Source organism: Motacilla alba, chromosome 2, assembly GCF_015832195.1.
Source record: "Motacilla alba alba isolate MOTALB_02 chromosome 2, Motacilla_alba_V1.0_pri, whole genome shotgun sequence".
NCBI lineage: Eukaryota > Metazoa > Chordata > Aves > Passeriformes > Motacillidae > Motacilla > Motacilla alba.
Genome location: NC_052017.1, coordinates 128,605,416 through 128,627,079, shown reverse-complemented (window position 1 = coordinate 128,627,079; position 21,664 = coordinate 128,605,416). Strand labels below are relative to the sequence as shown.

The following is a 21,664-nucleotide window of genomic DNA, read 5'->3' as shown; positions in this document are numbered from 1 at the left end:
TGTGTCACTGCAGATTTGCGGGTACACCCTAGTATTGCGGGTACACTCTATATCTTGGCTCATGAAAGATATTCTCAGGTGGAAGGAGAATCACAAGCATGTGATGGGAAAGCAAAGAAAATTTACACATGGGGATCATTTTTGGATTATCCTGAGCTCAGAATGAGTCTGATTTCAATTTTGTTAATACTTAAGTGGGACATTTTCTTGATACTTGTACAGTTACAAATTCACTTGGTTGTTAACCGATGCCAATTCAAACAATTATGGGAGGGATATTTAGCTCGTGAAAGAATTCAACCTGTAATGGACTGACTTGTTTCCACAGCTGGTGAGGACTGTTACTCTTGCTTTTAGTGAACTACAATTTAGGAGACTGGTTTCTCATCCTAACTTTTAAAGTAAAAGGGGTTTTTACATTTTAAAATAGCCTCCTAGTAATGTTGGTTATCAATGTCTTAGCAATTCTTTTGATGAATGGGAGTGGGGTTGTTTTGGTTTGCTGTTTGCATGTTTTTATGCATAGGAACCAGAAAAGGACTGATTTCAGCAGTAATGACTTTAAACCTGAAGTTTAGTGACCAGAAGTTGATCCCGGACAAAATACTAATACTTGCTTTTCTCAAAGCCTTTTACATCCAGAGTTGGAATTGTGCATACACAGAGTTGCAGTGTTGTAAGGTTACCGCAGTCCCCTGTAGGAAGAAGCTGCCATCCTAAGCTACAGCTGGGGAAAAGGTCAAGAACGGGCCTAGCTACAGCTTTGCATGGATTGGAGAAGGACCTGCCTTTCAGAGGACATTGCTATGAGGAAAATTTGGGAAATTGCTATGTTGAGGAGTTGGAGGATGGTCAAGGCAGAGGAGGCTGCTGTTTACCTGCCATGATGAGATAGGAAATATTACAGAATCACAGAATCATTTAGGTTGGAAAAGACCTCTGAGACTGAGTCAAGCCTTTGACTGATCTCCACATTGTAAACTAAACCACAGCACTAAGTGCCACATCCAGTCGTTTCTTGAATGCTTCTTGAATGCTTCCAGGGATGGTGATGCCACCACATCCCTGGGCAGCCTGTTCCAATGTTTAACAACCCTTTCCACAAAGAAATTCCTCCCGATGTCCAGCCTAAACCTCCCCTGGCACAGCTTGAGGCTGTGCCCTCTTATCTTGTTGCTAGTTGCCTGAGAGAAGACTTTACAGGAGAGTGATTCCTTTTGAGAGGACAGACAGGTCTGCCTCAACTGTCCTGACTCAGCACATTTGGAACAAAACATGACCAAGTGCAAAAAGAGGCATTTGTAATGCTTGCTCCAGATCACAAAATAAACAGAGGGAATGTGCAGCTGGCCTGGTAGCAGCAACAGAGCTTAAGCCTTTGCTCTTCATTTGGCACAAAGAGCTGCAGTGCCCGCATAGGAATTAAACATTTTCTTTCCACCAGACCTCTCTGCCACATTCAGAAACACCAGTGATATGATACTGCAGCTGATCTGAAGAATGGACAGAAACTATAAAGATTTTACATTAAGAAAACAGCCAGTATGCTCCCAGTCCAGTACATACTGATTCTTCTTGGTTTGTATCACCTTGATTATTCCACCTCTAGTAATACAGAAACCAGGATCCTGAGCTGAACAAATTCAAAGAGAAATGTCTTACTCAGGAATAAAAATCTGCAGATTAACCAAGAACTGTATCACAAACCAACTTCAAACATGTAAAGCAAAATCCCCAAATGAAGAACTTAATGTCAGGTTCCTAAGATTTCTACCATGCTGACAGTTTGTGATAAAAAAGCCACAAATCTTGTTCACAGAAATTCATTTTGTAGCATTTTACACAAAAATACAGGATGTTGTTATACAGCCAAACATCTGGGGTGATTAGCACTGATTTAAGAAAAAAAAATCTCTAGGAAAAGCAGCTATTTACTAGAACAAGGATGAGGGCAGAACAAACAACCGGGTTTGTGCAACTGAATCAAGCCGAATGTTAGGAAGCATTATTTTACCATAAAACAAATCAAACAGAAATACTTACCTTGATCCTAAGAGATGCTGAGTACAAAGCTACTAGTAATTTCCCACAAAAAAACCCAGACCAGTATCTTTAGCGAGAGAGAGAGGACTAAAATTACCTGAAAATGTTCAGGAATGTTTTCACAGTACCAAAGAAAAGGAATTCAGGGAAGGCACACAGGAGTATGTCCTGAAAGATGTGCTGAATACTGAACAAAAGGGCAGTGGAACTCACATTGCAATGACAGCTGTGGGCAACAACAGATGAGGCCAGAAGGAAGATACAGCCAAAGCAAGAGCAGAGTGAAAACATCAGAGGTAAAATAATATTTTATTTTATCAATGCTAATCCATACATATTAATGTATGGGCTCTCTTCCTTGGTTGCAAAGCTATCCTCCCACTACATCTAGTCACTTCAATGCTCCATCTCAACACATAATTAAATAATTTCTGCTAAAGCTTTTCCTGACAGTTTTCTTGCATATATACATGCTCATTCTTCCAACTTTGAAGCATCACCACTACTTGCAGGAAGCCTGCTCCTTGCACTAAATAGAACTACTTAGCTGATTTATAGGGCATTTACTGTAACTGCTTTTGGGAACAAACAAAGCAGTCTTTTTTCTATTTCCTTTCCTCGGCAAAGAATCAGAACTGTCAGAAGTATCCATTAGCACAGTGTTTCTCCAAAAATTCTGTCATACTGCTGTTATTACAGGAAAGACAAGAAAAGCAATCTCAGACAAGGACATATGACTTGGCAGACAAGTGAAAAAGAGGTATCAGCCTAATATTCCAAGAAGAAACTTAGCTACTGCCAGCAAGCTGACAGCTACAGTTCATGTGCATCTGCTGTTTCCCTGGAACTGCATTTTGCAGAAGTGTGAAGTCAGACACTTCGCAATTCTAGCAAGTTAAGACATTAAAGAAAAAAACTCAGCACTCTGAATCCATACTAAAATAATCAAACAAACTTTAATATGTTTTTTTCCAAGATCTAATATACAAGTACAATGGCAATAATGTACTCTTCTTTTGTAAGCTTGGATGAAATATATTGAAGTCCACTTTCCGCATGTTATATAAATAATCATCTAAAGCAACCTAGAAAAGAAGAAAAAAGCTTAATACACACGGTGCACACAAGTAATTAGGCATTAAATTTAAAAAGCAATACAAGAAACAGAATGAGAAACTGCAAAAAAGGCTTGATCGTTTGCTTGTGCTATTAAATGGTAGTGTAATCATCACATTCCAAGCATATAAAAAAGTCAAGTTTTGTGAAGAAAAGCATTATCTTTTAGTAGACCAAACACCAAATTGTGAAAATAGACAGGATTTGGGGCTCTTGCATTAGAACAGCAGTCTATGAATAAAGACATTTTGGGTGGAATGATGTAGTTAAAATAGAAGGATTAGAAGTGTTGATCAAAACTGTACGGTTCTACAGTCAGGTACACATTATGATTTCTATGAGTTTTAGGTATTACATCCTCCCAAAATAAGACACATGAAGTGGTAGTCCACCATGCTTAATTTGAATACTCTTCATAAATGCATCAGCACAGTAATAAGTCCATCACTTAAAGAGTGCAGATATCACACCCACCGTACAGAAAAAAGCAGGATACGCCTTCACAGGAACTTTCTTACTGAAAGATCTAGCCTAAAAGTAAATGGGGTAAGGTGGGAGGAAAAAACAAAACACAAAAAAGTACTTATCAGAAGAATTTAACATTTCTGATTTAACATCAAGTACTAAATATAATGCTTAGAGGCAACACACTGTATTACCAGCGCTATCCCTTTTTATTTTGACATCCTGAAACTAACATTTCATTCCATGAAAGCTGTATACAAAAGTTGTTACACAAAAGTATGTAATACTTGGAGAGGCTTGCAAAAATACTTACAAGATTTGACAGACCTCAAGACTACACACTACAAACCAAGGTAAATTAGCATCCTTGTTCCAACAAAGTCCCAAGTTGCATCTAGACAGTAAATACAGTTTAATTTTTTTTCCAAATCTGCAGTTTAAACTCATATTCAAGTCAGTACATCTAACAGAGCTGAACAAGTCTTCCTGTAATGCCTATCTATAAAACGAAAATCCCTTCTTGTTTTGCCTTTTCTTACAGGCTACAACAAACTAACTCTCTATAAATACTGATAAGAATGTGTGAGTTTGTGAAGTTTAGTTTTTCAAGACCTTTCCAGACAACTGAGCAAATGAGCCTGAAACTTTAGGAGGAAAAAATTATAAATCTTTTCAGAAGACAACTTATTTTAAAATTTTGAGATATAAGAACACCTGTGTGTTTGTGTATATCTATTTCTAAAATAGAAAAATGTTATAATCTGATCTAAGGCTCTGCCTTTCTATTATTAATTGCAAGATGAAAAATACAGTAGTCTTGTTTGACCTTCTCAACCCAGAACGGGTCACATGCCATTCAGAAAGCTTTTTATCTCCACTGAGTCCCATGATGATGCAGCACAACAGAGACAAATGCAAAAAGCCAAAAGGGAGACCCTTTTTCACCAGAGGAACTGGGGAAGGGGTGCTGAAGAGAAAGAGGGAGAAAGTGTAAATGTGTTTGTAGGCTTTCAAAGGGAACACTTCGGGGGGTTGACAGAGCATTTCCTTATATGCTTTTATGCTGATAAAACACACAATTCCTAAGGAAAACTGCAATCTTCATTATCATATTTTGCCACCTGCTGGTCAGCAGCAGCAGTGTCAGAAGACCTGACCATACTCCAGAAACTTTTTTCTCAGGATTAAGGGCCACACTACTACAATATGCTTCATGTAACATGGCTGAGACTCCATTCAGCATTTCAGATTTAGGTGTCTTCTGGCTGTGAAATGGGGGTGGTAATTGTTACCCTCATCCTCTAAAATACATGGTTTGTGTAACAAATGCTGAGATAGCTGAAACTTCTCTGCAGGTTTGAACTTTACCCTACCCTGTAATCCTAACTAAAACAAAGGATAAGTGGCTGTGAAGACCCTCAGGCAAAACAAAATGGTGATTTTACACAGCAGAACAGATGCATTTAAAGGCACCAGCCCATTAGATTCACCTAAGGTCCTGAAATACCCAGCAAATGCTGCCAGCAAGAGCCCATTTCATCCGTTAGGCAGAAAGTATCCTTGTCCTTGCATTAACACAGACCATCTCATTATGAAGGAGGCCAATACTCTGTTACTGCTGCCAGCTATGGCCAGTTCAAGTGGTTTGAACACTCTACAGTTCCTGCACTGTCAACAATTCACTGATGATGGGAGACGAGAAGCAAGTATTCAGAGAGGAGTTTTTAAAAAAATTTAATTAAGGTGATACAACCCACCCATTAAAAAACATACAAAAGGGGAAAGAAAATGGGAGGAGTGCCAGGATCAACATTCAGCTGAATAAAATGCTAATGCTGCCCTAAGCTGGTTTCTTTGTATTTATACTTTTCTCTTTAGTCTCCAATTACATAATCACATTGCATACTTTCCACAGGACCCTCCCAGTGCATAACATGGGCAGGGCTCTTGGAATGAAGTGGGAAGAAAGGAGGCCTGTTCTCTTCAGAAGTTGGTAGGCTTATGTTGGGAACCAGGGGACCAATGCACTATCAATTACTGAATTACCTGAAAGGTTCTGAGGTACCAAATTCTCTTCCTGCTTCTATCCCAAAGTTTCCATGCAATATGAGCAACTAAATTTAAATATGTGGACCATAAATACACATTACTCATTTTCCATGCCTCCCATCCCTGATATGAGGCAGTTCAGGCCATGCACTCGGTACTTCTCTTAGCCAAAAGGCAGTGGGTTTTATACACTGTACATTAAGTATTGAAGGGTGGAGAATAAAAAAAAAATCAAAATATTTCAGCTTGAACAAAGATAATTGACAGTTTTGATGTGGTACTTTGTCTCTGTTCCCTGCTTCTAAATGGAATAAACAGTTTTCTTGGCACGTGACCACAAAAACTGAGACATCGGGTTAACAACATGAACAGGAATGCCTTAAATGTCAATTATAATTAGTGTATGAAAAATAAAGCCGAAGGGTACAAAGAATCATAGAATGGTTTGGGTTGGAAGGGATCATCTGGTTCCAACCCTCCTGCCATGGGCAGGGATACTTCCCACTAGACCAGGCTGCTCAAATCCCCATCCAACCCGCCCTTGGACACTTCCAGGGATGGGGCATCCACAGCTTCTCTGGGCAATCTGTGCCAGTGTGTCATCACCTCCACAGAAAAGAATTTATTCCTAACATCTAATCTAAACCTGCTGTCATTCAGTTTAAAGCCATCTCCTCTTGTCCTTAAATCCCTTGTAAAAAGTCCTCCTCTGGCTTTCTTGTAGGCTCCCTTTATACTGGAGGGCTGTTATAACATATACACATTATTAACATAAAACAAAAACATTAATCAGCTCAGCAGGCACTGACTGAACAAACCAGGGATCCCACATTTGACCTTCAGGAGAAAGATGAAGGGCTCTCCTATTTCAATTGCATAAGATACTGTGATCACAGGTAATGCTGTAACTGAGGATTGTATTAATGGTGCAGATGCAGAGATAAGTCTGGCATTTCTTTACTCTGAAGTGGCAGCTTTCCAGACTACCTTGACTGGAACCACGGGGTGCAATACTTAAAAGTGTACATGTACTTGCAGACGTAAGAAACTCTTTGTAGCTCTTTGTTTTCCAGCTAGAGGAAGACAAAGCATTGCCAATAAAACATTCTTCTGCTTTTGTACTGTGCACTAGGCAAGCATCTCATAATGCAGCTAGAATAAAAGCATGAAAGAAAAAGTAGAGTAGGACTATGCAGTTCTTCAGGGCCCATCATCCACTGTTCCACCCAAACAGACTTTTCTAATTGACTTGGCTGCATGTCAGAAAAGAAATAAACAGAAAGCACCTTTCTCAACATAGCTTTGGGCATGGCTGGTCATGTCAGGGAATGAATCCCCCCTCCCACATACACTAACCAGCAGTTAAAGCCAACATGCTCTGTTTTCTGGCAGCCATTCCACTGTGAAATACCATATGCAGATGTTCTTTCTATGGTGCTCATCCCATGCTGGCACACTGCTGCATTTACAGAAGTCTACTTAAAGTTTCTCTTCCAATAGTAATTCTTTTAGGCAGCATTTATATATATGAAATTGGACCTGGCTATGAGTAAACTGTCTCCTGTACATAAAGATAATATTCATACAGAAGTAGTTAGAATATTTGAATCTTTAGCCTGGAGGGATTTTGTTTTATGTAAACTCTCAAAATAATAAAAGGCAAAATACTTGAAATTAGGTATGCAGCTGTAAGTCTTCTAACAACGAATGCTTTGTGAAGATTAGCATCAGTTATGTTTATTTAGATAAATAAAAGGAAAGGAATCTCACATGTTCTAGATGAATATGGGCCTGGCTGGCGATGTCATAAATTACATCTCTCACATTTTTCTCTTGCTTGCCTCTTATGAAATCCTCTTGTGAAACTCCATGCTAGACATAGGAAGGAAAACCAAAATCAAACTAAGAGAAAAAAACCCTCTAAAAATATCAAGTTTCCTTTTTTGCTTCTCAAAAACTTGTTCCAGCAATGAAGCTAAGAACTAAAGACTAAAGCAGCCTAAGTGTTCTACCACTGCTCTCTCATTTTTAATCCCTTTTCTTTTGGTCAGTCACTTGGAAAAAAAAATCAAGAAAACAAAGAGAACAGTTGGTACAGACTCTCTGCACAAGTTTTTTTCCTAAACTTTTGTTGTCAGAAGAGATAAAGTCAGATTTCAAAGTTTGGGGGATTTAGATCAGTTTAGATAGACAATTTTAAAAACCATAATCCAAGAATCAATATTAAGCAGAAGAAAGCCATTAACAGCTATCACAGAAGCCATGCTGGCTTTTGAATCTTGGGATTGGTGTGCACATCCCAGGCTCACAAAAAACCAACAACCCCAGAACCACCAGAAAAGAGCTTTTCCAAACCCTAAAAAGCCATCTCCAAATTTATTCTTTGGCTACAGTGACCAATGTTATGACAGAATATGGCATATTCAGAATTGCACCAGTTGCCCACTCCTCTCAACAACACTGGGGCATGTGAGAGCTGGATGAAGGTGGGCAGAAAGGATTCACAGGAGGTACAGACTCAGGAGAATTCCACAGTTCTTGCCAGCAGCTGAAATGCTTACAAGATTGTCTGCACAGAAGGGATACAAGCTGTTTTTACAGTTTCACTGCAGAACACCTTCCATGGCAAGGAATGACTGAATTTTCAGGCTATGTTTGAAAAGCTGAAAACTTGGAAGGCCTCCCATAACACAGAGTCCCAGAAGGGCTGAAAGGAGAGTGCAATTCCTTTCTGTGGTCTTATAACCCTGACCTATATTAGTATCTTTAGTATCTGACATATATTAGTATCTTAGTATCATTTTTTGCAGCTACCTATATTACTAGACTTCCAATCCAAGTTTTTAATTGTATTGAAATTATATTCAGAAAATACTAACACAACCACCTTAGGCATCACCATAATTGCATACATTTTGGTTAAGTTGAAAAAGAACAGCATTAGCATTTAAAAATAAAGACTGGAAATGAAGGACTTACAGATGAGATGCCTGCAGATTAACCCATGGAACATAAATGAAAAATTCCAAGCATTAATCCCATTTTACCTAAACTGAAAGATCTGCTAAATTCCAGTGCAAATTTGATGTACAGTTTAAATTGGGAGGGCTATACCATTTCCTACAGAAATGTATGGATTATAGGCCTATAACTGTAAAATATGGAACAGAAAAAAACACACAAACCACCAGCACATTATGAAAAGGTAATAAAGAGAAGCACAAGAAGATTGTTCAAATTAAAATTTCTCACAGTGCTTCCTTTATGGTGACAGAAAAGGGAAAAAAAAAAAAGAAAAAAAAACCCCACACCCAATCCCAAAACACAAACCCCCAGGACCCATTCCATACACACATTTTTATACATTATTGGAAAAATTCCTGAAACCTGAAATATTAATATACTTAATAATAACAAACAACCCCCTAAAGGAAATCTAGAGTTTCTTGAAGTTTCTTGAAGATCACTCCTCTCACTTCTCAAAAGATACAAAGCCGTGACAATTAGCAGGCCACAGCAGAATGAGTAAAAATAAAGAAAAAACATACCATTTATTTCTGGCATAATAAATTATGATCTCATAACTAGTCTTGAGAAACAGAGTTAGAAAAACTACACTGTTCAGTTCCAGACTATTTGCTTCTCTTACCAACATACAAATGTCCATGGGAAGAAAGACCTTTTGTCTTGTACAGTGATACGGAGTTGCTCTTAAACAGGTAACTATGCCTTGTGCTTTCCCAATGTGACTGGCTGCGTGGTCAGCATGGATGTCCCTCACACCTGAAATTGCAGAAACAGTATGTTTAGAAACATGCAGTCAGGCCTTTTGAGGCGTATGGTCTTCTCGGATGTGTATCACAGTCATACTTTAGCATTGGTCCATGATAGAACTGTCCATGTGCTTAAACTGCCTTGAGATCTCATCTCAGAGGTGCAAAACAGCAGGAAAATTCATTCATTTCCACATTCAGGAGCAAGATTCTCCTGTTGCAGTATCTGCAAAGGGTATACTTAGCAGAGCAGCACCTATTCAGATATAACACACTGCTACACAAACTCGCTTTCACTGGCACATCCTCTCCCAGGATAACAGTATTCCAAGGACTGCCTTTCCTGCCAGAAAAAGTCATTCAAGTGTGAGATTCCTGACAAGAATTAAAGCTTACAGTGTGGTTTCATGATTAGCTGCAGCTGATTCATCAGTGTAGTGAAGTCAAAGAGAGTGATCCTATGCTTCACCCCCCAAAGCCATATTTGTGCCCCCTCCCTTGTGCTGTCAGGAGCAATGAGGCAAACTGAATCAGAGCACCAAAACAACAGAAAACTAATGTTAGTTACTGCACAGTCACATAACTGTGAGAACTGAAAGAGAGAGATGAGTGGGGCAGAGCAGCACCTTTGCTCTTCATGGCAAGACCATACAAGCTTGCCTTAGACTGATTATAAATTGAGCCAGGATAAAATGAAAATTTAAACTAAAATTTATAAAAACTCTTAACAGAAGCAGCATTCTACAGAGAAAGCAATGAGAATACAGCAATTACAGATCAATGAGCCTAACTGACATCTGGAAATAACATGGGTGTACCAGATTCACTGCAGAAGCCTGTCTGGGTTTCAGTGGGTCTCAGAATTCTGTGTGAAAGAATGACTACACCCACACTACAGGGACTGATTTTGGGAATGGCAGCAGAAAGCAAAGTGTGGCTTGGAGGAATCAATGGATATTATTTACTAACTACTTTGGTAATTAGTTAGAGAGCACAAGTATTAATATTTTTAAATGATAGGAGTTGAGAGAAAGTACCAGGACTTCGGACAAGAGGATTACCAGCCAAAATGAGCTTGACAAAATAAATAACCTGAAATCAGCAAGAATACAACAGCACTAGTACTGGGAGAGATACCACAGGAAACTGGTCAGGAATAAGGAGTCTAAAAAGCACAAGAAATTTAGCAAACATGACCTGAATGAGACCAGGTCCACCTAGTCCAGAAAAGACTGCTGATGGGCAACACCAAGAAAGGGGCTATATTTTATTAGCTTCTCAATTTGTGGGGAAAAATAAATAACAAAAGTTAACTGTTTAATATGCAGTGGAGACTTTTGCTTAGGTATTTTGTTACATGTGTATATTTAAGAGAATATACAGAGAGAAGAAGTTGAATATAACAATAGAACACTTAGAATATCCAGAGTCCCCTTACAGATTTTCAAAAACAGTTTTGTCTGATTTGTATGAGGAGTGAGTGATCCAAGCATGACTGAACTTATTCAGGATTTCTAAGAATGGAAGACACTGGAATTTCTCATGGTACTACATTTCTTCAGTAAGGGGTTCAGAAAGACATTTGCAACATTTCACTGATTTCCTACAGAGCAAACAAACATCAGATGTTAAGAAATAAGTCCCTCAATTTTTTCAAAGAAGAATGTACTCACAATCTCTCTTTTTACTTCTCTTTTCTCTATGTTTTTTTAACTTTTAACATCAGTATTTGGCTTTCATCAGATTAGTCTGACAAGCAAGAGGAAAATATTGCTACTACAATATTAAATATATTAAATGCTAAGTAATAATAATAATAATTATTATTATTATTATTATTTTCACCTTTTTTTTACATCTGAGCTCATATTGGGAATACTTCCATAATGCAACAAATACCTAAATGAAAATTATCCTTTTCTTCACTACAAACGAACCTTTCCCAATCTGTGGTTCTTAATTAGACATACAGACAGTAGCTCTTGATCACAGGGAACATCTTTGTTGCATTTTTTTCTAGCTCTTCAATTACTGATAGTTAACCTACTTCTAGGAAGAGGAGAGGATTCAGACCCAAATTTACAACATCACCAAAGAAAGTTTATAGGTTGGGAAGTTAGCTGTTTCAAGATAATCAGTGTCCATCACTGCAATACAGAACAACAGCTGCAGGATACCTACAGCACTTTGTATTCTGACAAGTAGGATAATTGAAATACAGTGAAGAGCTGAATTGTCTGCATGCTGCAAGAGGAGCAAGAACAGAGAAAACCAAGCAACAAAGTACAGTAGGAAACTGCACTTCAATGAGCTCTACACTGAGCAGCTTCCAAAGAAAGCACGGAGATCTAGGACAGCTGCAGTACAATTCCACATTTATGGTTCAGCATTCAAAAGATATCTGAAGTTCTACTCAGGACAACTTTTATTGAAATTAAACTCCAGTAGGAAAAGAAAGGGCTTTTTGAAATATCAGTAAATATTGTATTTGCACTAATGAGTCATCAGCAAAACCTAGAAAGGGGAAAACACCTACCCAGTGTTTCCAAGGTGAGGTACAAGAGAGCACTCTGAGTGTTCTCAGCATATGTTTCCAGCTCCTGGATGTTACGGTACGGCCGATCATCCAAATTCTTCTCCTGGAATATAAACACGGAGCTTCAGTAGGATGCAAACTTAACTGCTGTTCATACAGGCTTATTACTCCAGTCATGTCAATCCAATGCACCACCAAAACCAAAAAAGGACAAAACTGAGAGACAAGAGTATAAACTCAGGTAGAAGCAGTCATTAAAGCTTATAGCAAGCCCAACAAATAACTATGCTCAACTGCAGCCAAGGAGCAAATACAACTTTCTGCAATAATATGAAATCAGAATTCTCTATAAAAAAGGAAACAGTAAAACCAAAACATCATATGGTATTCTTACATTATAGGGTTGTCAATATTTAATTTGCATCTGAAGCAGAGAGAAATTTAGATAAACAGGAATGTATTTTTTAAAAACATAAAATAAATCTATGAAATGCACTGAAGTGTTAAAGTCATGTAAAAACCCATAGATTCATAGAATCATAGAGTGGTTTGGGTTGGAAGGGACTTTAAAGATCATCTAGCTCCAAGTTCTCTGCCATGGACATGGAAACCTTCCACCAGATCAGGTTGCTCAGAGGTCCACCCAACCTCTGAACACCTCATTAAGAGCCCACAACCTCTTTGGGCAACTTGTTCCAGTGTCTCACCATCCCCACAGTAAACTATTTCTTTCTCAGATCTAATCTAAACCTACCCTTCTTCATCTCAAGCTCATTCTTCCTTGTTTTATCACTACACATCCTTATCAAAAGTCAATCTCCAGCTCTTGTAAGCCCCTTCTAGGTACTGGAAGGTGGTCTAAGGCCTCCCCAGAGCCTTCTCTTCTCCAAATCTCTCACCCTGTCTTCACAGCAGAGGTGTTCCAATCCTCTGAACAACTTAGTGGCACTAATAAATAATACACCCAAAATAATAAAATACACCCAAAACTATAACATCCTCCAGCATTCCTCCTGTCCTAGTGGTTTCTGTGGTTGAAACATACCACTCTTTTAGTCTTAAAGACTAAAAAAGTCTTTCATAGCAATGACCCTCTGCAAGTAACTGACCATCAATTTGCTCAATTTATAGCTTCACGAGACACTTCAGCAGCAAAATTAGCTTAGGAGATTCCTGCACTCTGCTTTTCATTCTTGTCCTTGTGTCAGAGTTTGTAGCAACATTATTGTACCAGTGATGTTCTTAACCTTGTTTTTTCCCACGGAAAAAGGTGGTTATTTTAAATTCCGTGTGATTTGAATGCTCCAGTTTACACCACTGCTTAGAAAAACCTCCACAGCCATGATAAGGAGTAGCACGAAAGTATGGCAGAAGGGTTCAGATACGTCATTTAATTTTTGAGATTTTATATCCACATGAACTCACAAATTACATCAATTTAAGACAAAAATAAACAAAGGATTATATTAGCCATTTTGGCAGAAAGAACAGAAACTATGAAGAGTAGCATCAAGGAAGAATTTGTAAAAATGTAGCAGTATCATTTTTTTAAGAGAAATACTACTGTCTGGATAATTGCATAAGCTTTTGTTTTACACACAAACTTATAAAAATAAGAAAAAGAAAACCCAAATATTATACTAAAGTCAGAATCATACTCGGTAAATACTTACTCTTTCATCTATGATCTTCATGAACCACATTTTAGTCAAGTTATGCCTCTTGACAGCCTGAAAATTATCAAATAAAACCTCCCTGTTAATGTATACAAAGTGATGGCAGTACTGCATTCTGAAGGCTGAAATACATTTTAGGTATTTAATACAAGAATTGTATTCACTGGGTTAAATCAAAGTGGCAAATCAGTGGAAAATGAGAATCTTCTGCAAATACAGAAATTTTCAACTGGCATTTATGGCAAGTTGCTGCACACAGAAAATGAAATACCAGACATCATGCCAGCAAACTAACAGCATTTCTTTAAAAACGTTTATGAAATTAATTTATTCTCGGATTCATATGTTCCCACAAAATATTTGCACATAACTATGTTCACTTTTCAAAGAGAACAGAGTTTCCTCCAGAGTCTAGCAATAAAAATATTTCCCCTGTAAATTCTCAAGAAAATATCAGCACAACATACCAATACGTATTGTAAAGACAGAATGCTAACAAAGCAATACAATTAATGTTAATATTATTATGATTCAAAAAAATATCTCACAGCATCTCATAGTCATGCATTCGTCTTTTGGTTCTTGTCTTATATTTGACTTCTTTCCTGTGCCATTTCATTCTATCAACTTACCTTCAATCCTCTTAATTCCACACTTTGAATTTTCTGAACACATTTTCAGAAAGGCTACAATCACACCTAAAAACATCTATAAACAACATTTACGGAGCAGATTTATCACAATTTAGTCCTTTTTGCCCACTTCCAACTTCTACACATCCATCATATTAGTAAATACAAGACCAGATCTTGTTGATTCTATAAATTCTGCTTGAGACAGTACTTGGTATATGAAAAGGCAACTTTTAAGTTAAAACTACAAATGTTGGTTTTTAGTCTCACTTGTTCACCTCACATATCATTCTGTCTTGGTCACCTCACCTATCATTCTGTAAATGAAATCCTTATAATACTAACAGGTCAAGACTTAAAGGACCAAACTCAACTATTCTAAATTACCCAATTTGTACATTACATGCATTTCTTCATTCAAATAGATGGGTCCTCTTTTCTCCAAAGTTTGTTCATTTCCACAGAAACGAACAGAGAATTAGGTCTCCCTTTTCATACGTTCAAAATAGACAGGAAAGTAAGATCACACATCATGAAGTTGCTGTCTAAGTTTATATTAAAGTCACCAAGAGCTGAGCTATTAATAATTCTAGAAATACTATTAAACGCTATTCATCTACTTTACCAGTGCATAAAAATTTGGAACTCAAATGCAAGTATTCTGGGATATACAAAACTTCAGGAACACATTTGAATATCATAACTTAAATTTATTCTGGAGAATCACATTGTCCTCATATAAACTCAACAGCAACAAAGGAATATACATAGAATATGCTGTGCAAAAACACATTAATTCTATTAACAGCTCTGCAATACTTGTGAGTTCAGGTGTCTTTCCAAATCCTGTTTTCTAAGAATTGCAATGACATTCTTGGACATTAGTGAAGTCATGGGCTTCAAATAGGACACTCTTGGGGTATTTGCTGAAATATGGAAATAAAATCCCATCTTGACTGCAAAAGTCACCAAATCACATTGAACTGTTAGTTCACTCCAGTGCTTAGAGCTATCAGAGCTCCTAAAAATACTTTCTGAATTATTTTTCATCATCTTATTTTGCAAGCAGTTTTGTTTGGATTGCATTATATTGGTCTTCCTTTATAGGAATCATACCTGAGGTGAAATCTCACCAAAGACCATTCTTCTTCCACTTCAAAACCAATTTCCTGTTTTGTGAGAAGGGAGTATGTCTGGCAATCTCACCTACTGGAGAGGGTTACAATGGGTACCCCAGAATCGGAATGACTTCTATCAGAATACTGTACTGGTTTGGGCTGGGATAGAGTTAATTTTCTTCACAGCACTTTTATGGTGCTGTGTTCTGGATTTGTGCTGGAAACAGTTAGAAGTCAGTTAGAAGGGATGGAGCACAGCACACACAAAACACTGACATTACTTCCCACAGTAGTATTAAAGCTGATTTTAGGACAAGAAAGGTTTATTTTACCCTCCACAGTTCTGTTGCAACGGGCTGATGTGGTGGGTTATCACTGTATATGTCCTCCACAGCATCCCTCCAGAACTGCATCCGCATCAAACCCGTCGTCTTCTGAGTTATGGAGTCTTTAATCTGGAAAGGATACATCTGGAGTGAAATTCAGTGTCTTTAAGATACTTCGTCTATCTATGCTGAAAAGACAGACACAGGACATAGTCAAACTCAGCAAAGAAAGAGCTCAGTTCTGAATTGACATTTATTCCTCATAAAACTTAGGAACACTACATAGAGTAAATGCGAAATCTTCACCACAATCTGATTTAAAAACCAACAGAAACTAAGTGCTGGGCAGCCCTCACTTTAGCTTTCTTCCCTGAAGGAAAAAAGCAGTGGTGAGGGAGGGCACACCACAGGTTGCCAGAAGCACAGCCTGCAGAAGCTGGTCAAGGGTTTTGCCTGGTCAGCTCATTTCCTGGATGACTCCTTTGTGGCAAGCACTGCCAACTTTCCTGGCTGCACTGGCAGTTTCTGGGCAACTTACAAATCAGAGAGATGGTAGCCACTCCTCTCCCACAACTCTCTAACAAGAGACTTCCCTCCTGCAGCCTTTTCATCATTTCACTTCTGTCAACAAAGACTGGGTCCTGATTACAGCATCCCATTTTTTGACCAACCTTCTACAGTTAGGATTTAGCTGCACTTTACCCATTAACTGCACATGAAGCCAGGATTTAGATGCAATCACATAACAGTATCATGAACCACTGCCTGTTTGCCATAACTCAATTTTAAAACGCTTAAATAAAAAGTCATAAAAATTATACACATAAACAAAATAATAGGGCAGGCTGGGTAATTTCCATGGGCCATTCAAAACCGGAGGTTTGTACTGCACTATTATTCATGGCCCTTGACTGTATAAAAGTTAAGCTTGGCAAAACACCACCTACTATAGAAAGAGTACTTACAAGTGTAACTTAGAATATCAAAATTCTTATTTTAATTTTCCAGAGTTCACAAATGTATTTTAATACCTGCCTGAGCCAGTTCCACATTGAAGGCTCTCAAGGCAAAAGCAGAGGTTCGAGATTCCACAGGCAGCAGCAGAGAACACAGAAACCCTTCATAGTCACGCTTCCTATAAAAGAATCAAAATGCACATTTGTCATTTATAGCCCTAAGTCAATTGAGTGTGCTATTCCTTAGCACCGTGGCTGTAAGTTACAGCTCAAAACTCTGACTTTGCAAAAGTAGCAGCTTTTAGGCTTGTTTTAAAGTAAGACCAACTCCAAGAGAGAGTGCAGGCTGCTTGAACTTTCAGCGCACCTCTGAAATCCACATCTCAAGATATCTGGCTAAAGGCAAGGAGCAAGGCTGTGGCAGAACTGCAAATAGAATCCAGATTGTCCGACTTGCAGATTTCTGTTCCAAACACGAAACCACATTTCTTTAAAAGACTGTGCTTTGGAGCTTGGCAGAAGAGTGCTTGCTTAACCATTAAGCTTTTGTTTACTGGCAACTATATTTAAAGCATAAAACCTCCGGGAGCTGGCAGTTTCGCTGCAGGTAACTCCTTGCCAACCCGGAGTGATGTGCCTTCGTTTGGCCACGTGGGTGTGCCACAAAATTAAAAACACAGTGCTCAGAAGCATGTACTACAAAATCACTCCAGCTAACAAAAACACCTGACCACCTCTGAAAAGCTGAACTGCTTGTTTTGAACAACATTTTTGTGTACTTTCTGATAAGCCTGAAACCTGATTCTTCCTTAGAACAAGATGAACTCCCAAGTTTGGCCTGAAGAGTGGAGAAGCAGGTTGTCAAGGAAAACACATGCACTCATTTTCATTAAGTTTGCTGTTCTTGCATGTACTCATATTTCTTTTGAATATGATCTTAAAATAGAAAGCCAAACTAAACCCAAGGGTTATTAGGGTTGCTACTTTTAGCACCAAACAAAAAGGAAGTGAAGTTTAACAGAGATGCTTAACCCTACAATACACAGCAGCTGAAAACTAGCAAATGCTTCGTTTCCACAACTCTTGTCAGACTCTTTTAGATCTTGATGCAAATACAGAAATATCAACCAAAAACATTTACATTTTTGAGCTGTAGTAGGCTTTAAAGGACACCTTCATATTACAGAACAGACACATTAAACATCCCTCAGTTAAGACACTGTTTGAAAAGTATTATCAGCTCAAAACCTAGTATTTTTTTCAAGACTAATTGTAGAAATACCAGTATTGTCCACCCTAGACAGACCTGCATGGTTTACAGCCACATTTTCTCAGTTCCAGTCTGTCTGTGTTCACGCAACACAGAACCACCTCTACTTTCAGAAAGGCAACAAAGAAATATGTTACACAAAGTACACAGCAACACAATAGAGAAAATTGTCTTCCCTCTGGTAATGCTGTTGACGTGGTGGGGTTTTGGTTGTTTTTTTTTTTTCAATTATTCCAAGCTTAAAAATTTAGTGCAGCAAATCCATTAAGCCTCAGTAAAATAAAATTGATATTGCTGTAGATCATGTTCCACCCCAACCTTCTTCATGTATGAGTGAAAGGAATATAGAAAGGAGGGAATGACCTTTAGTCAGGTATTGAGTTTTTTGATAAATAAGCTGAGTTTTTTCAGATAAGTATAAGCTTATATATGAACCCACAGACAGAAGAAAAATTAGTAATGGTCATAACTGGACTTTCTATATAATGAATTTATAATAATGCTACACATCCACAAGCTTGTCTTTGAGACCAGGCATCCTTGACAGTAAAAGACATAAAACATACTCATAAGGAAAACTTTTTTTTTAGTCAAATAGCTTGAAATGAATTTAGTTGTTTAACAGGAAAAGGAAGACTGAAGAGAAAGGGCATCTTCCATGTTGCAAAAACAAATATACATTATTAAAGCACAACACAGTTGTATTCCCTAATGTGTTGGACAGTCAAATTCAGCACTAGGGAGTTGCTGACACTTGCATAGCCCCAAGTGTTTTACTTCTGTTTGAATAATAATTCCTTCCACTTATTTTTTATAGTTATTATTTCCATGCAATAGCTGAACTACTGGGAACAGCAGCTTCAATTAAATAACGCCAAAAGCATAACCACCTTTCATTTTACTATTTTGAATGCTTGTGTATTTTTCTAATTAGTCCTTTTATCATTTAACAAAAATACATATGAAAAAAAGTTTTAATTCAACCGTCTCGTTGGAACCTAACTATTCTGTTCATAATTGCTTGTTACTGGAAACATTTCACCTGCAGATGTTAACTTCACCTGTATATTGGCTGTACACACAGCTTCTGGTCTCCTGAGCATCAGGGAAATGAACCCTGGATAGAATAACTAGGAAAAGAAAGCTGTATTCTGAAAATCATGAAAAATGCAATGTGGCTGTGCATTCTGGTGTAACTGTTCAGGTCAGCTTCTTGGTGCTGCACTGAACATTTAAGATTGTCCCATTTCTTTCCCTTAGTTTTCCTACCTCAGACATTCGTGCAGATCACACACACCTTTCTGTCTTTTTACAAGCACCAGTTTGGAGAAGATAATCCTGTTCCACTCTTTCTATGCACACATGGAAACCTTCTCCCAGCTTTTGTCAATCATCTGGAAAAACAGTATCCAAAGAGAAGTTACCTAGGTCTTTACTAAGAGACTTGTTTAACATCTTATTTTACAAAGAACTGAATTCCTGGGAACTCCAAAGCAGCCAAGGGGCCCGACAAATTGTTTACATCCCAGAATCTAAGAAGGAAAAGTGACCTGACCTGGAAGTGTCTGACTGCACTCTGCTCCTCTCGGAGCATTTTGGGTTGGACACAAAAAAAAAAAAAAAAAAAAAAAAAAAAGGATGTTTTGGAAACATAGCCTTCCTCCTGCGTTTAGGACAGAGAAGGTACTGAGCTGCTCCAGCTGTCAGATGTCCTCTGCTTTACCCCTGTTTTTTCCAAGGAGAGCTCAGGAAGCATGGCTATTTCTCAGTAGCCAATATCTGAAAACACCCAAGGTTTTTAAACATCCACTTCGGTGATTTCGCTCTCCAAAACACCGATACGAGGGAACCGGAACGTTCCGCACTTCTGAAGAACCGCAGCCGTGAAGGGGCGGGAGGAGGGGGAGGTTCCGCCCTGGGAGGCTGCCCAGGAAGGCGGCGGAGCGTCCCTCTCCTGGAGCCGGTCCTGTGTAACCTGCTCTGGGTGACCCTGCCTGGGCGGGGGACTGGACTGGGGATCCTCAAAGGTCCCTTCCAACACAGATTGTGATCCAACACAGATCAGTGATTCCGTGTGCAGCTTGAATCATCCACGCGGCCTAAATATGCGCCTGGTTTCCATGCTCCCGATACGGCGTGGTCCCGCCGGCCCGCCGCACGGGCTATTTTCGGGGCCAGGAGAGCCCGAGGGCGGCCTGGGCAATCCCAGTGTCCCAGTCATCCTTTCCGGGAAGTCCTCAGCGTTCCCGTCGGGTGGGAAGCGCTGCCGAGCTTTCCCGGGCCGGACTCGCCGCCCCGCTCTGCGGAGCGCGCACCCCCGCGCCTGCAGCCCCCCGCGGCGGGCACTCACCGCACCAGCTCGGCGCAGTACTGCACCGCTCCTCCGGCCGCCGGGCCGCTCCAGCCCGCCGCCGCCGCCCTCCCGCCGAGCGCCGGCGGCCGCGCCAGGCGGTGGCCGATGCCCCCTCGCCGCAGCGCCGCCCGCGCCATGCCGCCCGCCATGCTGCCCGCCGCGGCCTCGCCGCGCCGCCGGCAGGGGGCGCCCGCGGCCGGGGCGCTGGGGGCGCGCGGCCCTTTGTGCGCTGCGAATGGCGCCCGGCGCCGGCCGGCCCCGCCTCGGCCTCCAGCGCCTCCCCAGGCGGATCCCTCCGCTCCTCCGCACCGTAGCTGGAAAAGGCCCAGCAGAAAAGAACCCCGGGGGTCGGCAGCTAGCTGAACGTGAGCCAGCGTGTGTCCGAGCGGCCAAGAAGGCCAATGGCACCCTGGCATCCATCAGCAGTGGTGTGGCCAGCGGGAGCAGGGCAGTGAGAGTATTCGGCAATGGTGGGGCCGCACCTCAAGTGCTGGGTCCAGTTCTGGGTCCAGTTCTGGGAAGAGCAACAGAGCTGGTGAAGGGTCTGGAGCACAAGTCTGATGAGGAGCAGCTGAGGGAACTGAAGAAGGCGTTTAGCCTAGAGAAAAAGGAAGCTCGGGGGGGACCTTAATGCTCTGTGCAAGTGCCGGAGCGGAGGTTGTAGCCAGGTGGGGTTGGCCTCCCAGGTGACAAGGGACACAACAAGAGGAAATTGGCACAAGCTGTGAGACAGGAGGCTTAAGTTGTGCATTAGGAAGAATTTCTTCACAGAAGGAGCAATTAGACATTGGAATGGGATGCCCAGAGAAGTGGTGGAGCCACTGTCCATGGAGATATTTAAGGAAAGACTGGATATGGCACTTAGTGCCTTGGTCTAGTTGATGTGGTGTTTGGTCAGATTGGGCTCGAGGATCTCAGAGGTCTTTTCCAACCTAATTTATTCTGTGATTAAATTTTTAAACCTGGTGCCCAAAAAAAGCCAAGGAAGATGAATTGTGAAAGCCTCCCTGTTTTGGTCAGTGTGGCATAGCAGTGGCTGTGGGACTGGGAAAAGCCTCAGACTGGTGTGCTGTGTGAGGCAGAAAGGCAGAGCAGTTCTGTGTGGGCAACAAAACGAGCCCCAGGGCTCCATCCTTGGTAACATGTGTTTAAGCTTTGCAGCAGAAGCCCTATTTCCTCCTCTTAGCTGGCAGAGGGGCTCCTCACCATACATGCTGGCTGGATTTTAACTAGAGACAGAATGGCTTTGTTAGCCACGTAGTCATGGACAGAAGAGCTTCCTCAAAGTTTGGCCTACATGAGGATAAGACAGTGGATTATACAGAAATGGCACTATGCTTAAAAGCAGTTT

General features: G+C 40.1%; 1 protein-coding gene across 6 annotated transcripts; it reads right to left on the bottom strand.

The window, feature by feature from the left end:
- Window positions 1–2,973: 2,973 nt before the first annotated feature.
- On the bottom strand, window positions 2,974–20,463 carry NDUFAF6 (NADH:ubiquinone oxidoreductase complex assembly factor 6). 6 transcript variants are annotated; one of them, XM_038129333.1, is made up of 10 exons: window positions 20,311–20,443; window positions 19,230–19,354; window positions 16,766–16,869; window positions 15,741–15,863; window positions 13,656–13,712; window positions 11,983–12,085; window positions 9,323–9,456; window positions 7,444–7,545; window positions 3,634–3,690; window positions 2,988–3,128 (listed from the first exon to the last, which is right to left on the bottom strand). In XM_038129333.1, the coding sequence occupies exons 3-10, from the start codon at window positions 16,784–16,786 to the stop codon at window positions 3,000–3,002; spliced, it is 726 nt and encodes a 241-aa protein (XP_037985261.1). In that variant the 5' UTR covers window positions 16,787–16,869; window positions 19,230–19,354; window positions 20,311–20,443; the 3' UTR covers window positions 2,988–2,999. The 6 variants fall into 6 exon arrangements, with proteins under 6 accessions (XP_037985258.1, XP_037985262.1, XP_037985259.1 ...); XM_038129330.1 differs by lacking the exon at window positions 19,230–19,354 and having other exon boundaries at window positions 2,974–3,128; window positions 16,770–16,869; window positions 20,311–20,463; XM_038129334.1 differs by lacking the exon at window positions 19,230–19,354 and having other exon boundaries at window positions 2,974–3,128; window positions 15,741–15,922; window positions 20,311–20,330.
- Window positions 20,464–21,664: the final 1,201 nt, after the last annotated feature.

Coding starts and splice junctions, on each gene's coding strand:
- NDUFAF6 (XM_038129330.1), bottom strand. CDS start 20,462: ATGGCGGGCGGCATGGCGCGGGCGGCGCTGCGGCGAGGGGGCATCGGC. Junction 7,546..9,322: donor CCATGGACATTTGTATGTTG/GTAAGAGAAGCA, acceptor TCCTATGTCTAG/CATGGAGTTTCACAAGAGGA. Junction 3,129..3,633: donor ATCCTGCTTTTTTCTGTACG/GTGGGTGTGATA, acceptor CTTCTTTTCTAG/GTTGCTTTAGATGATTATTT.